This window comes from Cyprinus carpio, chromosome B13 (genome assembly GCF_018340385.1).
Source record: "Cyprinus carpio isolate SPL01 chromosome B13, ASM1834038v1, whole genome shotgun sequence".
NCBI lineage: Eukaryota > Metazoa > Chordata > Actinopteri > Cypriniformes > Cyprinidae > Cyprinus > Cyprinus carpio.
Genome location: NC_056609.1, coordinates 19,583,742 through 19,609,438, shown reverse-complemented (window position 1 = coordinate 19,609,438; position 25,697 = coordinate 19,583,742). Strand labels below are relative to the sequence as shown.

The 25,697-nt window shown below is 35.7% G+C and overlaps 1 protein-coding gene across 1 annotated transcript in view; it reads left to right on the top strand.

The window, feature by feature from the left end:
• Positions 1-2,562: 2,562 nt before the first annotated feature.
• The window catches only part of LOC109100740 (all trans-polyprenyl-diphosphate synthase PDSS2-like), a 32,362-nt gene continuing 9,227 nt past the window's right edge, over positions 2,563-25,697 (top strand). Inside the window, exons 1-3 of the mRNA XM_042737107.1 lie at positions 2,563-3,148; positions 12,780-12,914; positions 21,619-21,817. Coding sequence (XP_042593041.1) covers positions 2,922-3,148; positions 12,780-12,914; positions 21,619-21,817 — 561 coding nt within the window. The 5' untranslated portion in view covers positions 2,563-2,921. The remainder of the gene's footprint in view (positions 3,149-12,779; positions 12,915-21,618; positions 21,818-25,697) is intronic.

The following is a 25,697-nucleotide window of genomic DNA, read 5'->3' as shown; positions in this document are numbered from 1 at the left end:
TGAAGCAGTGAGCACACACTGTACTGCAGCAAATAAAGAACGACAGGTGAATTGAATGTGGATACCCAAAAAGCAGAGCTCTACTGCAGGAATCATGTAGCAGATGGTTGATTATTTAGGCGTTGGTATAATTTCATCGAGTGCCATTAGAAAGACTGAGTGGAGGATTTGTAAATGCAGTAAACATCCATTATTTAACCTGTGGAGATGTTTGCTGACAAATGAGCAGAACTTTGAACAGAATAAGGCAGAGGAAAGGCTGGCATATCAGAGACTCACAAAAAACATTCTAATAATGCACTACTTTTTTTCATCATTTATTAACCACAAAATAAGCATCTATAGACTAACCCGATGTCAAAAACCCATGAAGTGGCTGTGGAATGATCTGGAAATTCTCTGGAAGCCCTAACAAAAGGAGGAGGGTTTCATCAATCCTGTTTAGAAATTAAAAGTTGTTGGAAGTGCCATTATATCTGTGATGATGAGGGCATCTGTCAGAGTAACCATATAGACTTTTGGTAAATAACTTCTGAGACAGTTCACTGCAAAATAGGTGAGTGGGGAATCTGAGATTCATGTGCCATGTGTTGTTGATTAAAGTAATGCAACCCAGTCTTAAATAGAAGGTCGAATTGATTGAATTTCAAAGAGAGAGGAGAGCAAAGAGGCCCTTGATTTTTCCTTTCTGTCAGTCTCTGCCCACAGCAGCATGTGTGAATTTGTAATCAACAGTTTGTTTCTCCCTCATTATTCTCAAACCTATAGGTTCTTTTCATGTCTACAGAATGGGGTGGTGCAGCATTATGATTAACAAAAATTGCCAGATTAATCTTTGTAATGAGCAAGCCATGATCTTACAATCTTATACTCTTTATCTCAGGTTAAAAAGGGCCAAACATACATTGTTAATACAGATAAAATATATTACTGATTTACTTTACTGTCAAATGTATATAGTAGGCTAGTAAAATCTTAGGTTTTACAGATTTTATTTGGACAATTACAAACACTATCATGGTAACACTCATGGCACTAAAATAAAGCAATAAACAATAATTTAAGAAGATGTAATTTAAAACTCAACAAATATGAAGGGATTTCTGGCAATATCAATTTACGGTTTTTCACATTTAAAAATAAGATGACTTGTTTCTTTTTCACTTCTAAAAGTGTGTAAAATTATACAAAATGTCCTTTTAGGTTTATTACAGGTTTTTTTTTACCATATAAAAGTCAGAAAACTTATTGTTAACAAATTAACAGTTTTTTTACCTTAGCATTCAAGTAAATCTTTTACTGTTAAAATTATTAACAGTATTATTACTGTATTTTTTAATAATACTGACCTAAAAAAAAAAAAAAAAAAAAAAAAAAAAAAAAAAAAAAAAAAAAAAAAAAAAAATAAGTAAGAAATTTAATATTTTTAGTAATAATACTGTTAATAATTTTAACAGTAAAAGATTTGCTTGAATGCTAAGGTAAAAAAAACTGTTAATTTGTTTTAATATTTAATATTTTTTAATGATGTACGAGTTTCCAGAATCTTGATTAGTCTCAAGAGATGTAATGAAAGATGCACTGCAATAGAGTCAAATAGGATAGGACCAATTTACAAGTTTGACCCAAGGCATCAGTTTAACAGACTGAACTGGGCTGATGGTCTTAACATGTTAACCTCATGCAAGCCTACAACTGAGTTCAGTTGAATTAAAGTACATAATCATAAAAACCTTTCAAAATGAAATGTGAAATGTGTCAACTCCTTTCTGCTTCAAACACAGTAACCCTGAAAAGTAACTTCTGTCTAAGTGGTAACATTGTGGCCAACAACAGTGTCACCATCTGTTACAGGTTTGAAAATGTGAATTTCCCAACAAAGGCTGCAGTGTCAAAATACGAACATTATCCATCAATTACACAATTCAGACTGTGTTAAAAGTAACGTTTGACATCATTAAGGTACTTGCGCTTAAGTGAAATTCCCTCCTGGCTTTTAACAGTTGATACAGCTGAAGTCAACATTGTTATTCCATGGGATTTATTTGACTGGCGTGATCTCAGTATGGGGATTATCACAAATCCAGAATAATCACACTACAACATGCAATACAGAGTAGTGTTTCTCAACCGGTGGGTCACAACCCAAAAAATGGGTCGCATGTCTGTTCTAATAGGGTCATGCACAACAGACTAGACACAATGGTAAATGCAAATCCTAAAATGCAACTAACCATGTAATCACACATATTTAGGATGGCTTATCAACCTTTAAAAGGCAGGAGAAAACCCATAATTTCCATTTATCCACAGCTGTGAGTGTAATTAAAGTATTTTGCAGTATTTTGATGCAAATTTTTGTCACACAAACCAAATTTGGCAGATACCAGCTTGGAAAAGTTGACTGTGCCAAGAAGATTGTGGTGAGAACAATAATCCGCTGTTCCAGTCGACTAATTAAATAAAAGAAATATATTTTCTAAATTTTCAAACAGACTGTTTTTCACATTTCCTTCAGTTTGTTTTATTTGGTTTTGGTGACGAAGGGGTTAACCGCGCATTCTTTACGACAAGCCGTAAACTGATTCGTAAAAGATGGCGACCCGGTGCAGCTGTCAAAACGTGAGAGTTTAATGTTGTACAACTGGACACTCAGAAACCTGCACGGACTATCGGTTTGGACTAATGGACTTGCATTAACTAACGACCATCGCTCGATCAGTGGAGGCGACTTCTGTGTAAAAGAAGAGGATGTTTTCTTCCCTGAGGAGGTGACATTGGGAGGACAGAGGCTGCTGGATTTGACACTAAATAAGTAAAAGAGCGTGTCAGATCTCTGACGTGAACTTCAGTCTGAAAGTACTAATGAACATTCATACATTTAAATAACTGGTCTATTATTTTTTGGTTTTGTTTTTAAAATGGCTTGGAGGTCACGGCTCTCTTACATTGGATGGAGGCATCTAAGTATTTTTTCCAACCCATCTCCATCTAACTGGACTAAAGTGGTGTCTGATGCTGAGAAGATCGTAGGATATCCAACTTCATTCATGAGTTTACGCTGTTTACTCAGTGACGAGCTCAGCAATGTGGCCATGCATGTCAGGAAGCTGGTGGGAACAAAACACCCTCTGCTTAACACCGCCAGGTACTGTCTTACATTTACAGTATGTCTTCTTCTGGCCGCCAAGGTAGCTACAGTAGGTGTGATTCTTGAACAAATTCCTTCTGTTTAGTCGGATCTATTTAATCAATATGTCTGTCAAACTGGTTTACAAAACCAGTCTGAACAATTCGATCACGAATCAGCTCAAGCGGTTCTTAAGTTAGCTGACTCATTAAACTGAGACCCGAGAATTACTTTAATAAACAGTAGTTACATTAATAGCTGATTATTATAAATAAATGTTACAAATAAAACAATTGTTACAAATAAAAAACATACTGGAAAAATACGACAGTTTTATCAACACGCATATTAAACAGAGTTGTAATAAACAGAATTTTTTTAGAACGTACAATGATAGGCTAATAAATATTTGAGCACCAAAACAGCATATTAGGATGATTTCTGAAGGATCATGTGACACTGAAGACTGGAGTAATGACTGCTGAAAATTCAGCTTTACCAACACAGGAATAAATTACAGTTCAAAATGTATTCGGATAGAAAACGGCATTAAACTGCATTAAAATAATATTTAAAATAACAATATATAAATTATATCTGACAATACTACTATTTTATTGCATTTTTAACCAAATAAATGCAACCTTGATGAGCATAAGAAACTTATTAAAAAAAAAAAAAAAAAAAAACAACCCCAAACTTTTGATCTGTAGTATGGACAGTTTCATCAACATGCAAATGTTGAAACATAACTGATTGTAATAAATAGGAATATCATTACAATGTACAGACATTTTTCAGGTAAGATATTAATTTCAGTGCTTTATTGTAAATGCACATAATAAGAAACTGAAATGGGACATAAAAATGCTGTTTAACATATTTAACATATGCCATCCCAGTGTCAGCGACCATGAAGTGACGTGAAATATTTTTTTTGTTCAAATGAACCATTTCACAGAAATAAATTGGACTTACTGTAACCAACATGTATGTACATCTAATGTTCATGCGGCCAGTTAAAAAAACAAACAAAAAAAACAACATGAATAAGAGTAAGTTAATGAATATTGATAAGGTCACATTGAAATTGTTTGGTAACCTCTTTAGAATGATCTGGCATGTGACCCAGTTAATGTTAATAAAACCACGCCTTCAGTAAAGTAGCATTTCTTAACTGAGTTCGCGACTAGTGCCAGTATGCTATAATCTGCACTTCAGCCAATCAGTTCTAGCATAACCTGATCAATATTCATGATTCATATTCAATATTCACTCACTTGAGTATCACCTGCTTATAGGGATGCAGATCATTAACATAAGTGGCTCTCAGAGGACAAATTAAAAGACCACATGGAGCTTTATGAGTTTATACCCTGCAGGAACTGCTGGATATTCTGCAGTACCAAGCTGTTCTGTTTGTTAACTGAGAAGCAAAACAAGTCAAGTCACTTTAATAAATCAATAGGATGGTTGACGTTTTCTTGTAATCCCTCTCATTATAGTCCAAAATGTAAAGCTGTTTTATTGTAGCAAAAGTGTCTTTACTGCAAGTCAGTACATCTTTGTGACACCCCCATGCACCTTTATTAAGTAGGTTAATGAATAGTGAAAGAATGAAATTTAAATGACAATTCTTGTACAAATTGTACTTTTCAGGCTAACCCAGTTAAAGCATGTTCATTGAGCTTGAAAGGCTTGATAATGAGACCTTTGTCCTCTCCTAGGTCTACAGGTGAACGTAGCCTAATGCTTTTGCATCTTACTCCAGAAATCTCAGGTTCAGTTCTGGTTAGGGATGAATTAGAAATATGAGTTATTGAATTCACTTGAGTATGGCACTTAAAGAGATGGTTCACCCAAAAATGTAAATCCTGTCATTAATTACTCACCCTCAAGTCGTTTCAAACCCGTAAGACCTTCGTTCATCTTGGAACACAAATTAAGATATTATTGATGCATTCTGAGAGCTCTTTGACCCTCCCATAGACAGCAAGGGTACATTCACGATCAACGTCCAGAAACATAGTAAGGACATCAGTAAAATAGTCCATGTGACATCAGTAGTTCAACCGTAATTTTACGAAGCAACAAGAATACTTTTTGCGTGCAAAGAAAACAAAAATAACAACTTTGTTCAACAATTCTTCTCCTCCTCATCCAGTCTGCTGTGGCTTGCCTCCATTTTGGGGAGTATCACGACACATGAGCACGCTTCCGCTCTGTGTAAACAAAGCACTTTTTTATTTTTGTTTACTTTGCGCACAAAAAGTATTCTTGTAGCTTCATAAAATTACGGTTGAACTACTGATGTCACATGGACTATTTTACTGATGTCCTAACTACGTTTCTGGACCTTGATTGTGGTAGTAACCTTGCTGTCTATGGGAGGGTCAAAGAGCTCTCGAAATGCATCAAAAATATCTTAATTTGTGTTCTGAAGATAAACGAAGGTCTTACAGGTTTGGAACGACTTGAGGGTTAGCAATTAATGACATTTTTGAACTATTCCTTTAACTCCTAGGTTACTTCAAGGAGATTGACCCTGGAAGTAAAATACTTAAAAGTCACTTTGAACTAGCCAAATCAAAGCTGTCTCCCCCCAGTGGCTGCCCTTTGCAGTTCCAGAGACAGACAGCCAGCCCAATCTATCATACTGAAGATCAAGTGTGTTTCTGGACTTTTCTTTAGTATAGCACTATGTCTGCTTTTTACACTGCTGTGAGCTTTACTTTGTTGCTATAGATTAAGTCCATAAATTATGCTATGATGTGTGTGATATTAGCTTCAGGTGTTTTTGTGTAATAATCTGATCATATTTTGATCAGTTTTCAGTGACATCACAGTTTTTTACAGTCAGAATCAAGAGGCATAAATTGATTTTTTTTCTGAACCAGAATTTACCTACGAACACAAAATAGGATTTACAAAATAAAAACAAGAAAATCCCTTGTTCACCCAAATGTAAAATCCTGTTATTATTTACTCACGTTTATGTCGTTTCAGACTCGTATGATTTTATTTCTTATGTGGAACACTAAAGATGATATTTTGAAGTTGGTAACCAAACAGTTTAGGTGACCGTGAACTTCCATTGTATGGACAAAAACACATAAACATCATCTTTTTTTTCTAGCTCTATAGAAAAATAAGGTCATACAGGTTTGGAACAACATGAGGGTGAGGAAATGTTGACACAATTTTAATTTTTGGTTGAACTAACCCTTGAACTTTTCACCTGAGCGCTGTCCAACTGAATGACATACAGAAAGTTTTAAGAGGAAATAAAGACTGAGTGTTTGTGTGTGTGCATTTGGTTTTCGAGAGAGAGACGAGTTTGGAAACCTAATCCTGCCCATCCAGACGACAGTGCTGGAAACAGTAGCCCAAGGGTGTAATAACCTATACACCTAAATCTGATATGACACTCCATTTGGGAGGGGACCCTGTCTTCTCCCCTCAGCGTCAGTGCAGATTCAGCCGTCTCCTAAGACGCGCCAAAGATATTTATATGCACAATTGCAGGCTGGCGAGTCAGCCAGTGCCAGCTCACGTTCCGCTTCGCCTTTCTGTTCATTCTTAAAAAAAAAAAACACAGACCTCAGCGAAGTTCAGAGCAGTTTGCGGTTGCGGTAAGATCTTGCGGAGATGTCCGTGACACGTCAGGGGAAGACCTTCACAGTTCCACACACATACAGATGCCCTGTGACAGGTGTTCTCAGTGAGGTCCTTGATGGCAGGGGTTTTCAATCGTTTATATGTGGACCCCCAAATATAATCATCCTCATGCGAGGGACCCCCATCCTAAATTTAAAAGGCATCTATATGGTTTCTTGTAGGAAGACCTAATTTCTACTGTATAAAATAAATATTATAAATATGTCTAAAATATTATTCGGAAATTATGTAGTTTAAAAAAAAATCATACTCATTATAGTAATGCACTGTATTATTTATTCATTTACTTTAATTTATTTAAATATCCTTTTTTTCTACAGACCCTCACTTTGAAAACCTCTGCTCTTTGGCACTTATTGGGGCCACCCGTAATAATTTTGTGCCAGTCTACATTTAAAGCGACAACCCAGCTGCATACACACATAATATTCCAGACGAACAGAGTGCAGTGATGTAATGTCACATTTTCCCTATGACATCATTCGCCGTGGCGTTTTGATTGATATTTACAGCTTTTTTTCCCTTAGTTGTTAGGGGCCATTCACATATGATGTGCCAATACGGTAAAACAGCTACAAGTTGAGTTCAGCGTATTTTTAAAAAAAGACATGTTTATTACTGTATCTCCTACAAACTATTGCGAATAAAAACTATTCAAAATGCTTGTCTATAAACATGTTCGTATGCTTATAAATATGCAAATATGCTCATCCCGCCCCCAGAGTTATCTGATTGGTCCATTTACATTTATGCACAGACATTCATCCACCTGTATCTTTTAAAAAAAACAAAACAAAAACAAAACAATGTTTTAACCTCACATAGCAACTTAGAAATTCACTGCTCACAGTGGAAGATGCGGAGAAAAAGACAGAGACCCTATAGGGGACAAAGACATCCATCTAGTACATGTTTTCATTGGCTAAGCAAAAAACACTGTTGTGTGTGAACAGCCCCTTTGAATGTTTCACACATATTAAGTGTACTTCACTGCACACTCCTTATTCGTGAGGGTCATAAACACTTTCCAGCTGGTCTGTAACGTTCCATCACTCTTTCATTCCCTCTTTCCAATCATTTCTCATCACCACTCGTCTTGTTTTAATGACTCCCTGCTCCTCCCTTTGCAGTAGAGTGAGTTTGTGATTTAATGATGTGTGTGTTTGTGTGCATGTTTTGAGGCGCAGTTTCTGTCTGATTGAGTAATGGTGTGTGTGTTTCTGGGTGGTGGATGTGACCAGATTATTTCAGATCGCTGTAGTTTGACCTTTGTGTCGGTATGTTTTTAAAATGTTTGCTGAAGCCATTGTGGCTGGTGGACAGGAGGATGTTAAAAACCTGATTGTTCAAGGGGATGGTCCTTTATGTGGTATATATGAGCACTGCATTTACATTGAGTGCGAGAAATCAAAAATCAGCTCATTATAAAAAAAAAACACATGGAAAAACATGTTTACATGATATTTTGAAATGATCTTTTTTTAAACATAGACATGCAAAAAAAATTGATACACACACACAAGCTAAAAATACTACATAAATACTATAATAGTATATAAATATACTGGCCACAAGAAAACTGAAATCGGAGTAATTTGGGTGTGGTGATCAGGTTTCGCTTAAACCATTTATAACCTTTACCTGATAAGAATACATTAAGGCATTTACATGACCTACACAGTATTGGGTTATTATTAAGCATAGTCTATGTAAGATGATATATGTAACCACACTCATTGGTTCTCCAGTTATCAACTACTTTTATGTATTTCCAGCTCTTGGATATATTCCTCGTTTGTACCTTAAATGTCTCCAGTCTCTCCTTTATTCTTTCATTCTGTCATGATATGTCCTGCCCACCCCTCTCTCCCTCTCTCCCTCCCTCCCTCTCTCTCTCTCTCTCTCTCTCTCTCTCTCCTCTCTCTCTCTCTCTCTCTCTCTCGCTCGCTCGCTGGGCTGTTTGGTAGTGGGCGTGTCTGGGTGTCATCTCATCTCGATTACCACAGTTGTGATTCATGACAAGTGACTCTCTGCCTGGAGATGGGATTACAGCCCTTGTCGTCACTGGAACTGCATTGTGCCTCATTGCCCGGCAACCAGAGACGATTGTAGCCCTGGAACACTTGTGATATGTACATCCTGCATGACCTGCACACTACATTAGATTAATATCAGTCTGGATTTAAACTTTATATTGCTTTGTCCTCACTGTGCACGCAGAAGCAAACATACAGATCCAATTTGCCAATGGAACTCTCAGTTGGTGCATTTTAATGACTCTGTCACTCAGACAGTTCACTTTCGCATTGATACAGCTCAGATGACTCACTGAATAGTAGGTTATCATAGAACTATAGGGCCGTTTACAAAGAACACGTTTTTGCATTCCACTGCAGTGCTTTTCCCTTCACTAGACAAATGTGTTTGACCTGTGTGCTTATGTGTATTGTTTTTTTTTTTTTTTTTTTTTTTTTTTTAACACGTTCTAAAAAATATGGCACTTAAGTGAGAAAAATGCAACTTGCCCAGCATCTTGTGTTTTTAAAAACAAAAATGTGTTTTATGTGAATCATTCCTTAGGGGACTGTTCACATAAAACACGTTTTTGCATTTTACTGTGCTGCTTTTAAATTCTTCAGTCATGCATATTTTGAAATGTCTCGGAAGGCCATAACCATGTCTTGGACATAGGGATATCCCGGTATCAAATTTTCATGTTGCGATTAATTGCCAATGCTTTTATCACGGTATATGGTATTATCACAGTTTTGAAATTTAGTTGAAAAAAAGTGTTGTCATAATACAGTATAACAGGTTTAATAACTTTTTTTAATAACAAAAATAACGGAACATTTAGCATTTAAGTGCAAAAGAATTATAAAGACCAATAGTTATCACTTTACAATAAAGATCTGCATTGACATTCACAATGAGCAATAGCTACATTTTCTATAGAAGTTATTAATCTTTGTAAAAAAAAAAAGTGTTATACATATATATTAGGTCATTAAATAACACAGGTGCAACTTTTGATTTTAACAATGTATTATTAAATATCGGAATTACCTTAGATTAATGAACGTTTAGAAGTTTATGTTAAATAATGAATTAAATACTGTTAACTAATGAAGCTCTAATGTAAAGTGTGACTGCACAATAAAGAATTTGTTTTTGAAGTAACTAAAGTCACAGCTTCATTGTTTGCAGAGAGAGATGCACAGATAGAGGAGATTCACACACACAACTGAGTTGGGGGGGGGGGCCAGTTTGGCCATTTCTAATTATTGTCTATGGTCCTGGAGTGTGATAAAGTTTTTTTTTCCCCTGACGTAAAACGGGTTCTGCGTAAATGGTCCCTTACTGTGTTCTTTTTGATAGCAATGTTAAAAAGGTTAGTTTCAAGGTCAATATTTTTGATTTTACACCTTGTTGTAAAATGTAGTATATCTGCAACAGAGTTTCATATTTTTGCCATAAATATTTATTTAATTTAATTTAGTTTGAAATATAAAAGGAGTGCAGGATGCTCATTTAGAAGGAAAACAAATATTAAGTTTTATATTATGGGTAGTCAGCTGTTTTCTCACAACTTCCCTTTAAAAATGAAGTGGGATTTTAAAAAGTGGTTCTTTATGCAAGGGAATGGTCAGTTGAAAATGAAAGATTTATTAAGTGTCTCTAAAATGATCAAAATGCAAAATATTTATTTCAGAGGAAAGAGGCCTTTGGCCATTTTTGCTACTGTGTCCTTAGGAGGCAATTATAAGAAAGTTATTTGTATTATATGTATATTTTACACAGATAATAGAGCCGAGTAAAGGGTCTGTGGGGTTGGACGCCTTTTCACAGAACCAACCACCAACCGTCATGCAGATGCAAATTAATCATGATGTTGAAAGGCAGACTAGCTCATAACAGCGATGACCTCTGCCTCCAAGACCCCCTCGTGGAACTGTGATTAACAAGCCCGCGAGTGTCTTTGTGTGTCTGTTTCCTCCTCTGTAGAGAGAGAGAGAGACAGTGAAAGATGGAGAGATGGGAGGTGAAAAGAGGGCGAGATTGTATGAGAACGACAAGCTGGCTCGTTAATATGACATTGTGCATTTCATTTAAACACAATTAGGATATGGTGAGGCTGGACAGTCACACACTCAATCACACACACATAATAGAAAATTTTTATTTTCCTAAAGTTGCCAGATGACAGTATTAGTCAAATTTTAGTTTTAGAGGGCATTCAAACAGAATACGTTTTTGCATTCCACTGCGCTGCTTTTTTATTTCTGTATGTAAAAATGTGCTAGATGGATGTCTTTGACTGTTGGTTTCTCGTCTTGTGCAAGACATGGCATTTTAAAAACACATACAGATTAAAAGATCAACTTTAGACCTTGCAATTTTTTTCATTTCACAACCTGCAAATATGTGTTCTGTTTGAATAACCCTTTTATTGAACTAGATTTTTTTTTTACATTTTGTGAAGAAATGTTAGTGGTTTTTGGTTCTTGCATGTGTGGAACTCACTAGGTGTTGTAGGTTGCTAGGGCATTGCCATGTGTTTGCTAAGGTGTTCTGTGTGTGTGTGTGTGTGTGTGTGTGTGTGTGTTTCTATGTATGTACAATCTCATAATAATTCCATCCAAGTGTTTTTAGGGCACTACTATACCTTCTGCCTTCTCGGTAGTTGCTTATAGCAGTCCATGTGATCCTCTGTGGTTGCATTCTAATGGCATAATACAGTTGTCAATCCAATCACACATTTAATTTTAATTAGGTTCCACCAAATTCCATCAAAATTTGGTTATGAAAATGTATTTCATCACTGTCACTATGGTTACAGGTGGTATTAATGGGATTCACTTTATTAATTCTTTCACACAGACAGTATTCAAGCTGTTCCTGGCCAGGAACAAGATATTTTGAGAGTCACACCTGCTAGTAAAAACTGTTGTCAATTCTAAACTGTGTGAATATACTCTGGTCATTAGATGCATCTTGAGTCCCTCCTTCAATGCAAGTCTATTTATTTTAAGTCTTTTTTATCAAGAGATTCAGATCCAGACCCATGTTGACCTTCTACAAGAAATTTGGAGTTCAGTGGAGTTTTCTTGAATTTTTAGGCAGTTGTAGATATTTGATAAGTAATATATGATCTTGATTTATTTTATAGAACAACATACAAATGAAAAAAATAGTTACTTTTTTATAGTGGCTGTTCTTATATGCCTTAAGTGCGCATATCATTTCAGTAATTCAGTGTGTCTCATCAGCAGTGAGCAGAACACTGCTTTAAAGCAGATCCTGGTTTAACTCTGCAGTCTCTAGCTGCTTTTGACCATTATAGCTCTTTAATTAGCTGATGAATCACATTTCTGCTCTTCATAGAACCATTATTTCTTATTCTGAAGGGTCTGATGGGGAGTCATGGCCATCAGCACAGAGTATTGACCAATAGTTAGCCTGACTCATTAATGGATTTCACATAGGACTCAGTGAAAATGTGCAGTTGATGTTGTTTTCTTGGAACACTTACATGTATTTTGGAAAAACTACAGGAAGTTGTTTTGTTGATTGTTCTTTTTTGAAATATTGCCTCTGTACTCAGGAAAAAGTACTAACTTATAATAATAATGATAATAAAAATACATTTATATCTAATGTGTTAACATATTACTGTTCAAAAGTTTGATGTCAGTAAGATAAAAAAATAACACTTATTCAGCAAGGATGCTTTAAATTGATCATAAGCGAAAGACATGTTTAATGGTACAAATGATTTCAAGTAAATGCTGCATATTAAGCAGCTCAGCTGTTTTCAACATTGATAATTAAAAATGTTACCATATTAGAAATATTTCTAGAGGATGTTGTGACACTGATTTATTTTCAGAATTTTATGCAGTTAAAATATATAAAGAAAATATATATGTTATGTGATATTTATTTTTTTTTTATTTATTTTTTTTAATAGAGGATTTGTGTACGACAGCCGGAATAATCTACAGATGCGAGGTCTCATTGTGTTGCTGATGTCCAAAGCAGCTGGTCCATGTCCCAGTACCAGTGACCCGATTCATGACAGTATGGTCAGCGGCATCTACCCCAGGTAACAATACTTTTCTTTCTATTTTTTACGGTTTATTTATTTATTTATTTGTTCTCAGGGCTATGGGACTCTAACAGCTTGTAGCTTTGGCTATTTGTGAGAAATGACTGCTACCACACACAGGCTTAGAGAAAGTGAGAGAGGGAGGGAGAACCATCAGAAAGATGTTTGAAAGACAGCAAGAGAAAAGAATATGGAGAGGACAAGGACTGTTTGTGTTATGTATGGACATTGCTAGTTTACACATAACAAGTCCATAGACTTCATATTTGATTCATGATCTCTTAGGTCTCTAAATTATCAGCTTAATTAAAAATTTGTTGAAACACCTGCTATACACCTAACACATAACTTTGCATCCTGCCCTCTATTTAATAATTAATGCTTTGTTTTTAATAAATAACACAACTACACCAACTGCATATTTTTGCAGTTTGAGAATTCGGTCCTCCTCAAATGACAGCTCCACATTTTCACTATATGAAAGTGACGTGACATGTGGCCAAGTATGGTGACCCATACTCCGAATTAGTGCTCTGCATTTTATCCCATCCAAAGTGCACACACACAGCAGTGAACACACACACGGTGAACACACACCCGGGGAGCAGTTGGGGGTTCGGTGCCTTGCTCAAGGGCACCTCAGTCGTGGTATTGAAGGTGGGAGAGAGCACTGTTCATTTACTCCCCCCACCGACAATCCCTGCCGGTACGAGACTCGAACCCGCAACCTTTTGGTTACAAGTCCGACTCTCTAACCATTAGGCCACAACTTCCAAATATGATATAAAACACTTTTTTTATATATATACAATTAGGTCCATATATATTTGGATACTGACACAATTTTCCTAATTTCATCTCTGTATGCCACCAGAATATAATTAAAAATAAAACAATCAAGATGAAATTGAAGTGCAGACTTTAAGCATTAATTCAAGGGGTTGAACAAAAATATAACAAAATGCTTTGGAATTACAACCATTTTTATACACAGTCCCCCCATTTTCAGGGGCTCAAATGTAATTGGACATATAAATATAATCATAAAAAATGAGAATGCTTTGCAAGCAGTGACTGCTTTAAGCCTGGAACTCACAGACATCACCAGAGACTGGGTTTCCTCCTTTGTGATGCTTTGCCAGCCCTTTTTCTACAGCTGACTTCAGTTGTTGTTTTTTTATTGGTCTTTCTGCCTTTAGTTTTATATCCCTGTACACTTCAGAATTCTTCCAGCTGCTTCTGTCCTCTGTCACATCATCACCAAACACCAGTAACCCAGGGCCACTGGAAGCATTGCATGCTTATGCCTGCACACTGCTCCATCATGTTTCACGGGTAATGTTGTATGCTTTGGATCATGAGCTGTTCCAAGCCTTCTCCATACTTTTTTCTTCCTGTCATTATTTTACAGGTTGATCTTAATTTCAGCCGTCCAAAGAATGCTTTTCCAGAAGTGGTCAGGTTTTTTTTTTTTATGTTTTTTGGCAAAGTCTAATCTGGCCTGGTTTGCAGCTTGTATATTTGCTCTCGTGAAGTCTTCTCTTGATTGTAGACTTTGACATTGACATGGCTGCTTCCTGGAGACTGTTCTTCACTCATGGAGAGGATCCTCTGATCATCCACCACTGTTGTCTTCCGTGGACGTCCGGACCTTTTTTATTTTTTTTTGCAATCTTTTTTTTTCTCCGAATATACCAAACTGTTGATTTGGCCACTCCTAATGTTCCTGCTATCTCTCTAATGGATTCATAGCAACAGCTTCCAAATGCAAATAGCACACTTAGAATCAACTTTAGAACTTTTACCTGCTTAATTTATTCATGCATGTACATGAACACTTAGAATCAACTTCAGAACTTTTACCTGCTTAATTTATGTGGAAATAACGAAAGAATAGCCCACGACTGTCCATGAAACAGCTTTTGAGTCAATTGTCCAATTACTTATGGTCCCTTGAAAAAGGGGGAGGTACATATTAAAGAACACCAGCAAATTAAAGCTGTGTTGAATTGACTTTACCCGCATAAACCTTAGACAATATAAATTAAAACATATAATATATGTCTAATGACTAAAAAATCTGTAAACAGCTAAAATAATAAAAATTTATCCTGTGTCCAAATATATTTTGACCTACAGTAACTGTATTTTGTCTAAAGATTCAGTAAACTGTTTCAGGCTTTACAGGGTTTATTTTTCCCTCAACAGATAATTTTAAATGATCTGGTCTGGTGACAAATGCATTTTTCAAAGTACAAATATCCCATGCAGTCTCTCAAGGTCATGGAAAGTCATAGTAATTGCAAAGGAATTGGCCAAATGTTGTTTAAGCAATCAAAAAATATACCATTACCTTCTCTGCTGCTCTGTGGAAAAGGCTTTTCAGTCTATGAAACAAATCTAATACACTTGTGAGGTATTATATTACAGCGGACACTGTTTGTTAAAGTTGTCTTCAACTCTTTAAATAATGTTTGCCTGCTGAAATCCACACCCTGATGAAGGATCTTCAAGCCGCAATGCGTTAGTTGTGATTTTTAAAGTTGTGGCTGTATTTTAATATAGCCGTTTTAATATCATACCTCAATTATTTTGTTTTAAAGACCGCCGTCAGTTTTAGATATAGTATAGTATGTCAGCTTTAGGAGTTTAGCATGTCACACCGCAAGACATGTCAACTTCCCAAAAGTATTCAATGTCAGCATATAAGTGCTTGCTTGTGTGTGTTCGGAGGTGGGAAAGGTGGAGAGAGATTAATAAAAATGAAAAAAAGAAAAAAAATTCTGGGCATCAGGTTTAGAGAAGTTTTTCATTTGGACACCTTGAAAGCTACAGGCTGCTGAAGATTATATTTCGGAAACAAAGAGGTTCACATTTCATCTGAGGCCAATTAGAAATGTAGCCTTTTTCTCTTTCCATAAGTGAAAGTGAAAAAAGAGCATGACATTTGTTTTTAAAATGTAGCATTGAATTCGCAGAGAACAAGGTGTATTGGAAAATCTAAGATCTATGGTAACCGTGTTGCATAGACAGATCATCGGAAACAGGATATGAAAGTGTGTAGGGTAAATTATGTCCAGTTAAGGACAAGAAATTGACACACGCACACACACTTGTGCATCCACTTCACTGCTGTGCCTCAGAAGGACTCTTGCTCTAAACAGGCTGGTGTGTGTGTGTGTGAGTTCTTTGGCTGCAATGCCAGGGAGTTACCAGAAGCGGCTGTTGTACTTGGCAGTGTGTGTGTGTGTGCATAAGCTGTCTGAATGAACTCTTTCTCTCTCACTGAGTGGGGAAAGAGAATGTCAAAGCAAGTGAGAGGAGGGACCGGCACTCATCGCTATACTTCTCTGTTTTTTCCCCTCATTTTCTTGCTTCTACATCCCCACGTTTCCCTCTAAACAGGAAGTGACCTCATAGTTCCACAGCTGGGAAGGGGTGTCATGGAAACAAGATGCCGATGTAGTTGCCCAGAGACTTGTAAGGGTCAAGGCTGACCCATTGTGGGTGTGTGTGTGTGTGTTAAAAAAGGGTGAGGTAAATGATGGTGAAGCATGCACACACACAATTACCCACATTTAAAGGGATATTTTACCCAAAAATGTCATTATTTACTCCTGTATGACTTTACTCTTCTTTGGAAAAAAATAATTTAAAAAAAAACATCCTGTCCTTTCTTATATAATAAAAATAAAATAAAACAGAAACCTAATAAGCTAAACAAAATAAAACCAAAAAAAATAACAGGTGTGGTCCATATGACTTATGTGCTATATTCTAAATCTTCTAAGTAGTCCCAAATTTAAAAGAGAAGAGAATGATGTCAAACATACATCTGAATTAATCAGACATTCTTCTGAATCTGATCTTTTTCAATGAATGTGATCTAGTTTATGAATGAATCATGCTGAATGATTAATTTACAATTCAGCTCACTGATTAATAGATAAAGAAATAAGAGAGAAGTAGCAACTCTATGTTCATGAATAAGACGTTCTTCTGAATCAGACCTTTTTATTGCATCATTTGATTTGGTTTACAATGAATGATACATTTACAGTCTGACTAAACTGTTCGACTAACTGACAAATAGATAAATATATAAAATGAGAAGTAGCAAGGATTTGTTCATGAACCAGACATTCTTCTGAATCAAATCTTTTGATTCAGTTGATCTGGTTCACAGTGAATGATTAATTTACATTCGGATTGAACTATTTCATTCACTGATAAACATATAAAGAATCAGAGATTCTTCCCAATCTTATTTTTTCAGTGAATCAGTGTATCCGGTTCACAATGAATTATTACAATTGGACTGAACTGTTAAACTCAATGATCTGTTAACAGTTTACTAGAGGGGAATTTACATATGAAACACACATTATCTGGACCCCTTTATGATTTTATTATTGTGCTTTCGAGCAGAAGAAATTTTAAAGTACTCCTTGTGTGTTCAGCAGAAAAAAAGGAAGTTATGATTTGGAATGACATGAGGATGTGTAAAAAATATACATGTCTGTGGTAGTTATCTCTTTCTAACATTCTAGCTTTTTTCTTCCTCCCTGTCTGTATTTTTCTCTTTCTATGTCGGTCGTCTCTCTTTCCTTTCAACTTGCCTCTTCCCTCCCTGCTTCGATGACACCTTTCGCTCTCTCGTTCCTGGTTAGAGGTGTGTTCGATGGTGGTGATGGATGAATTGCTGTGCTGCTCTCCTCCTCCTTGACATGCAGCATTTGTAAAATGTCCCATCGAGTCATTTTCTCTCTCTCTCTCTCTCTCTCTCTCTCTCTCTCTCTCTCTCTCTCTCTCTCTCACACACTCACACACACACACACACACAGTGTTGTGAGGTGGATGGTAAGTGTGTGTGTTCACTTCTGACAGAAATGCTCATGGTTTGGGGGTGTGTGTATGATCGCATGCATGCACGAGTGCATCTCGCTGAGAGAGACGTCTGTTTGAATGATTGCTCAACAGTTCTTTTAAGGGACGTGTGGAACACGAGTGTGACATTCAGCAGACTTTGGCTGTGTCTGAAAGCTGAAAATAAGCATTGTAAAGTGTCCATGTTTGCTCGGTTATCTCCTAAAGTCCCCTTGAATTTGATTTAGATCATTAGACATTGTGACATCCTGGATGTCTCATTCTTAAGGTGGTACATGCAAAATGTTTAGTCACTATCTGAGTTTCCATTCACAAATCTTAATGCAAATTTTAGGATTTTGCAAAAAAAAAAAAAAAAAATGCTGATTGGAAACACCAACATAAAAAAAAATGCATAAAAAATGTAAAATTTTACATTGACTAATTCGATAAGAAGACATGCACATATACTATGATGGAAAAACAAAAAATCCTAGATTTGCGTGACGTGACAGAATAACTGCATTCTTTTTTATTTTGCAGCAATTTCCTGAAAGAGATGGAATCGCTGATTTTTATTTGCAAATTGTTTTTGCAATATTCAGATTTTTCGCAAGTTGACGTTAAGGTTTATTTATTTTTGGTTTATTTTTTTAATGAATTTTTTAATCTAATTAATTTGACAAACTTAATGAGTGCAGATGTTCCACTAAAAATATTTTTTTTTTTACGATATTAATTCTTTTATTCAGCAAGGATGCATTAAATTGATCAAAAGTGACAATAAAAACATTTATAGAGTTACAAATAATTATATTTAAAAAAAAATCTGTTCTTTTGAACTTTCTATTCATCAAAGAATTCTAAATAAAAATGTACACACAGATGTTTTCAATGTTGAAAATAATATGAAATGTTACTTGAGCACCAAATCAGCATATTAGAACATATTGTGACACTGCATATGAAGACTGCAGTAATGACTGCTGAAAATTCATTTGAAAATATATATAGATATAGAAACAGTTATTTTAAATTGTAATTTACCCCAAGTTACCCCATCTTTGAACTATATCCGTTTTGCCGAACACACAAACCTAAGGTCCTTGCACACTGAATCCCAAATTTTCATATGCGTTTTTTCGTATTCGTCTTCCTAAAAATTCTTCAGGCACAAACACCTCTCAAAATGCTTGCTACAGATGTGGAAAACACAGAAAGTTAAACCCAATCAGAATTTTTTTATGACAGACAAAAGTTTTGGAGGCAGTGTGTAAACGTGATTGACGCAACGCGAGGTCGTATTTATTTTTTAACGTGCAAAAATTTTGGAAGAGAATTTCGAACTTGGTATGCAACATTTAGAGACTTCTTTCAAAAGCATAAAAAAATCTTACTGAACCCAACATTTTGAAGGCTATTAATTTTTAATAGATATATGATATATACTGAATAGAGCAGACTGAACAGAAGAAAGAGTCTTATTTAGTGCTGGTAGTTATATAGGTGGTTTCTGTGGTGGTGTTGTGTGTGTGTGTCTTGTGTTAAGAGTTGAACTCACATTATAACGAGTTAAGAAGCAAAGCCATTTCTGATCTTTCATTAAAACATCTTGGCTGAGATAGTGACAGTGTGACAGATTTAGTGATGCTTTTGGTCAACTGAAATCTTGACCTCTAAGGTGATCTGCTGTGAGCTTGCAGGCACACGCTCCACTGAGCTTCAGGGTTAAATTGGCAGAGAAATTGGAGCAGACAGAGAAAGGGGGCGTGTCAGGGGGGTGGAACCCCTCTGCACCATGGCATCAGTTGCTATGCAACTGAGTTTTGAGGCTATTTATACTCCCTGTGTTGCCCCTCCCACTGACTTCAAAAAAACATAGACGGCATAGCTGCAGATTTGGGGGAAAATTAGATTTCGATTCAACTCTGGCTGTCTGCACACAGCCAAAACACTGCAGCCAGTCCAAGGATGAAAGAGACAAAGACTATAGAAAACTATTCATTCAAAAACACTAGTTACAAATATTTCCACTTTTACTAATGAGTGGTCAAATCAGCAACTCAATACTGGCAGCTGCAAGGTGTTGAGAAGGACACACACACACCTTGGCCACATTTACACTGCAGCTAAATGTGGCCCAAATCTTTTTTTAAGGGACTGATGAGAACTTTTAAATGTGGCATTAAAATAGTCAATTGCTAATCTGTATTAAATAAATGGAGCCAATTATTATGAACCTGATGTTCCGTGGAGGCTGCCGTGAAATTACACATCAATTAAGAACAAGGGCAAGGAGGCGGAAAAGGGCCTAAATTGTATTATTGGCATTCTGTGGACTCATTGTCTTCCACGCTAATGGAAATGAAGCATGTCAATGATGGTGAATGATTATGAATGATAAAACCTGCATTATATTAGACTGTTCACACTGTATTTTTAATTTTTTTAATTTATTCTTAATTTTGTGATTACATTTTATTTTTGCATTTGTAATGTATTTGTAATTAATTTATCAATTTGCTATTTTATAAAACTGAATTAAAATGTCATGAATTTTTTTTAAATGTATTTGTTTTTATTTATTCTTTTTCATTTAGTTTATTTTTCAGGTTTAAAATTTAGTTCATTTTTACTTTTTTAAATAAAAAAATGTCACATTTAAAGCACTTTAGGGCAGTATTTTTAAATTATTTATTTATTTTTAGTTCTTTTTTATTTTAATTAAAAATGTCACATATGATTTGGGCTGTTCATAGTATCATTTATAAAAACAGTGTCATGTGTGAACATAGCCCTGAAGGCTTTTTCAAGGTCTGAGATCACAAACCTGTTCTAGAAAACAACTTTTGTTATGCATTTATAGTCAACATAAAATGCCATTCACTATTCACTATGCATTTTGCTTCCATAATCAGATGCATTTCTGAGTTAAACAGGATATTCATTGAGCAAAATGTTGGGTGGGACTTCACTGCATCCATCAAGATTGATTAGGTTTGCAAAAAGTGGATGTTTAATATTTACCAAGATAAAAAAGACAAGTAAGAACCCTACAGCTCTTGACCTGAGATGAAAAAAAAATAAAACTACACTAAATTAAATTATAGTTTACCCATCAACAGTAATCCTCATCCATTGTAAGCCACATCGACATCTCAGATCTGTTTTTACCCGTGTCAGCTGAAGTGAAACTGACCGGGATCGGTGGCTGCATGGACAAGAGAGCTCTGCACAATAGGGATGATTGAGCCCAGGAGATGGTCCATTACAGAATAGCATTTAATGGCAACAAGAATTATTGCACTGCTTTGTAATTACCCAAGCATTGACTGTGTGTGTGTGTGTGTGTGTGTGTGAGCAGAAACGGCCACAGCGATTCTCTCACATTGCCAAATTGAAGAGAATCCCTTCATCAAAGACGCTTTTTCTTCAGTCTCTCACCCTCTTTTCTTTCCATGTCTCTCACTCTGAAGGAGGGGTAAGTGGTCATCAGCACTAACGTCTCTCTCTTGTGTCTGGAAGGTGGTTATCGCTGAGACCTCAATGGTCCAAGCTGATTATGGTCCTGATCCTGGCAAATCAACATTTGATTATAACGTCTGTGTGATGGCGCTGTGATAATCGGGCTCGTCTGATAATCAGAGGCAGTTGGTATTTTGTGAAGTGCATTATGGTCACCAGGACACTTGACACTGTCTCTGGTCTATTTGTTCTGCAGAAGAACGTTTGGGCTAAAATCACTGTATAAAGTGTGCTGTAGCACCTGGGACTGTTTATAGATCTAATATCCTCTCAGAATCCCAATATTTCTCTCTTTCTGTCTCTTTGTCAGTCAGAGGAACTTGGCTGAGATCACGGAGCTGATTCATACGGCCTTCCTGGTGCATCGTGGGATTGTGAATCTGAAGGAGTGGACGAACTCGGACGGCCCCCTCAAAGACATGCAGTTTGGGAACAAGATGGCTGTTCTGAGTGGCGATTTCCTGTTGGCGAACGCCTGCACGGGATTGGCCCAGCTCAATGACACCAAGGTACTAAATGAATGCAGTAAAAAGTCTTCAGGTTTTTCCATTGCCTGCTCTTCGCTTGTTCCATGCTCAGTAATGAAAGAAACCCTGCTTTGAGTTTGCTGTTGTAAAATTTGAGCCCAAATAATAATAAGTACACATTCCTAGCTACAGTATTTACACTACCATTCAAAGGTTTGAGAACAGTAAGATTTTTTTTTTTAAAGAAATTAATGCTTTTATTCAGCAGGATTGCATTAAATTGATCATTTGAAGACATTTATAATGTTATAAAATATTTCTATTTCAATTAAATGCTGTGCATTTGAATTTTCAGTTCATCAAGAATCTTGAAACAATGTATCAAGGTTTCTAGAAAAATAATTTTAAGCATCACAACAATTTATTTTATTTTATATTTTTATTATTTTTTCAGCTTTGCCATCAAAGGAATAAATTGCATTTGAATATGAATTAAAATAGTTATTAAAAATAGAAAACATTTATTCTAAATTGTAATAATATTTCAAAATATTGCTATTGTTACTGTATGTTTGATCAAGTAAATTCAAAGTTGGTGAGCATAATAAGAGCATTTTTTCTTAAAAAAAATAAAATAAAATAAAAAAGATTTTTCAGTTGTACTGTAGTGAGGTTGAGGACAGATTTCAGTTGTTTTTTTAACAATATATAAAAAAAACATAAACATTGACTGTTCATTATTTCTCAAAAAAGAGGGAAGTGTTTTTATTTACTTGTGTATTTTAATTCATTTATTTTGCATTTTAAGGATTAAGAAAAACATTACTATGAATAATTTATGCAACTGAGAACATCCCAATAATCCCCAAATAGAGGTTTTGTCAGATTTAGCTTACTAACTTGTACCAAAAATATAGTTAAATAAACAAACACTTCTCTTCATGCTGGAGGTGTGAGCCAGCTTTTTTCCATCACATTTGTGTTTTTATGCCAAACACTGAAAAAAATAATAATAATTTCACCGGTTTCTGACTTCCTTCTCAAAGACTTTGTTCTCCACGCTGTATGCTGTGTGTGTCCTCTCTTGCTAATTTCCATACACTTGCATTCTCCCTCATTCTCTTGCGCTCTTTATGTGTGTGCGTGACTGTGTGAGCATATGTCTCCTACACCCCTCATTAAGTGTCAGTGTTCTCCTCCAGCTCTAATTAGAGTCGCAGTCAAAGCACCGTCTAACTGCATGCGGCCAGCAGCCCTACTGCCTCGCTCCGCTCAGGGTTACAGCATCCCACTTGAGCATCTTTTTGAATATCTTACAGTGCTATGAATGGCCAGTGCAAAACATCAGGACATTTAAGAGCAGTATTTCCCAGCTTATTTTGTGTTATGCACCCCTAGAGTCCTATTGATTTTGGTCAAATACCTCTGAAAGGTTGTTACTTTTAACACAGAGGTGCTGTTCTTGCTGCTTGCTACTTAGGCTGGGCTTGAAATGAAAAGACCATCATAGGTTACTGAATTAAAATGCACTACATAGGCAGCAACAACATGCATCATATAAATGTCACAAGAGCTTTGACTTAATTAAGGGATAAATGCATAAAAATACAAAGCACACAAAATATTGGGTGCATATATATTTTTCATTGTTTTTTAAACTACACACTTTTTCAGTATAGCATGAATAAAAGTGTACATTACTGTTCAAAGGTTTGTGATCTGTAAGATTTTTTAGTGTTTTGAAAGTCTTATGTTCACCCAGACTGCATTTATTTGATTAAAACAGTACAGTAAAAACAGTAACATTATTATCACAATATTAATGGCAGTATTCTATTTCAATATACAGTACTCATAAGTTTACATAGCCCTTGCAGAATGTGCAAAACGTTACTAATTGAAACAAAATAAGGGATCATGAAAATCGCATGTTATTTTTTATTTAGTACTGTCCTGAATAAGCTATTTCACATAACACGTTTACATATACTCCACAAGACAAAATAATAACTGAATAATTGAAAAAAATAAAAAGGGTAATTGCAACTTTTTATTTCACAATTTTGACTTTTTTTTTTTCTCGCAATTGCAGGTTTACATCTCGCAATTAGGACTTTTTATTCTCAGAAATGTGAGTTTATATCTCTCAATTGTGATTTTACAAGTTAAGTCAGCCCATTCACACCAAGGACGATAACTATAAAGATAACGATGAAGATATAGTTCTAAAATATTAAATATTAATATCAATATTAAAGAATAGCAGAGTCCACACCACAACTATAACAATAAAGACAAAGAGAAACGATATCGTTGGAATCACTATCAAAACGATTTTTCACCAGCTGATGAACGATAAAAAAATGGACAGCCAATCAAAATCCATCCTGCTGTAACAAGCTCAAGAATTTAAAGTGGCAGACCCCTGTGCGCTTAGAATAAACAGACGATATCGTTCACTGGTGTGGATGGTAATATCGTTATCTTTATAGACGGTTTCAACGGCAACAACATAAACAAACGTTACTGCGCATGCGTGCTTTTGTGGCCCTAACTTAACTTCCGGTAGACTTCCAAATAGAATCAATAACAACAGCTAAATAGTCCCTGTAGTGTAGATTATTTCTGATAACCAACAAAATATTTTTACTGCGTAAATCAGATGGACTTATTGAAAATGCAAATTCATTCTCTGCCAGCAGGAGGTGCTTTAAAGCGGGTGAAACAGAGGTTTCCCCAGTAACTGCTGTACACAAAGCAGCGCTAAGCTCACAAACACTGCTTTATGAGACATAACATGTAAGATGAAATGAAAATGACATCGAAAATAGTAAAGATTTTTAAAGATAGAATTTTAAAGATAGTCTTCCTTCAGAAATACAGTGATATAAAAACACCGCGCCTCGTTTTGATTTTTTTAACGTGCAGTACGTGCTCATGATTTTTCAATGAAGCCTTTTGGAAAATCGGTCAGTTTTGATATTGTGATGAGCGCCACAGTATGGGAAACACATTACATAGCACCACCACCTGAGCCCAACATCAGTCTACTCATCACCTTCACTCTTGCGTAAGTCTGAAATTGCGAGTTTGTATTATGCAATCCCAAGAAAAAAAGTCAGAATTAAGAAATAAAAAGTCGCCATAGCCTTTTTAAATTTTTTTATTCAGTGGTGGTAACAGGCTTCCATATAAAATGTAATCCTTAACATTAAAAAAACATAAACATATAAACATAAACACTATTTATTTTAAAAACTGAATTTGTTTTTCATGTTTTTTTTTTTTTTTAAAGAAAGAACAGCATTTATTTGAAACTTTTTGGAACACATTTGGTTAATGTAACGCATTCTTGCTGAGTAACATTATGAGTTTTTTTTAAAGAAAGTGTATTGACCACTAAGTTTTGAACAGTAGTGTAATAAATCAACATTCTCACATAATTTGATTCTCTCATTTTATAAATGTACCAAGCTAAAGCAAATTCTTTTCCAGACTTGCTTATGTACACCTACATTGGGATTCACGGTTTTAGAGGAAATCACTTGTCATATCATAATATTACCAGACTAAGTAAAAAGGGATTTGCACTACAAACCCTAACATTTCATCTTTCTGTGTCTGGGTAACACACACAGACACACTCAGATGCACTAAGCGGGAGTATGCTGACAGGATCTGTCACCAAGTGCGGCTCTAGAATGCAGCTCTCCCCATGGAGGAAAACAAACTCTTTTCCTTCTGCATAGCCTCAGACATACACACGCACACTCAAACTCACTTTAATGTGTGCATGAGCGGACATGGAAATGACGGCAAGGCATTTAGATGATCAGCAGATTGTGGCGACTAATATAAATAACAGATTATGTGTTTTTTCTCAAGAGGAGCTCAGCATTCAGACAGCCAGACATCTTAGTTG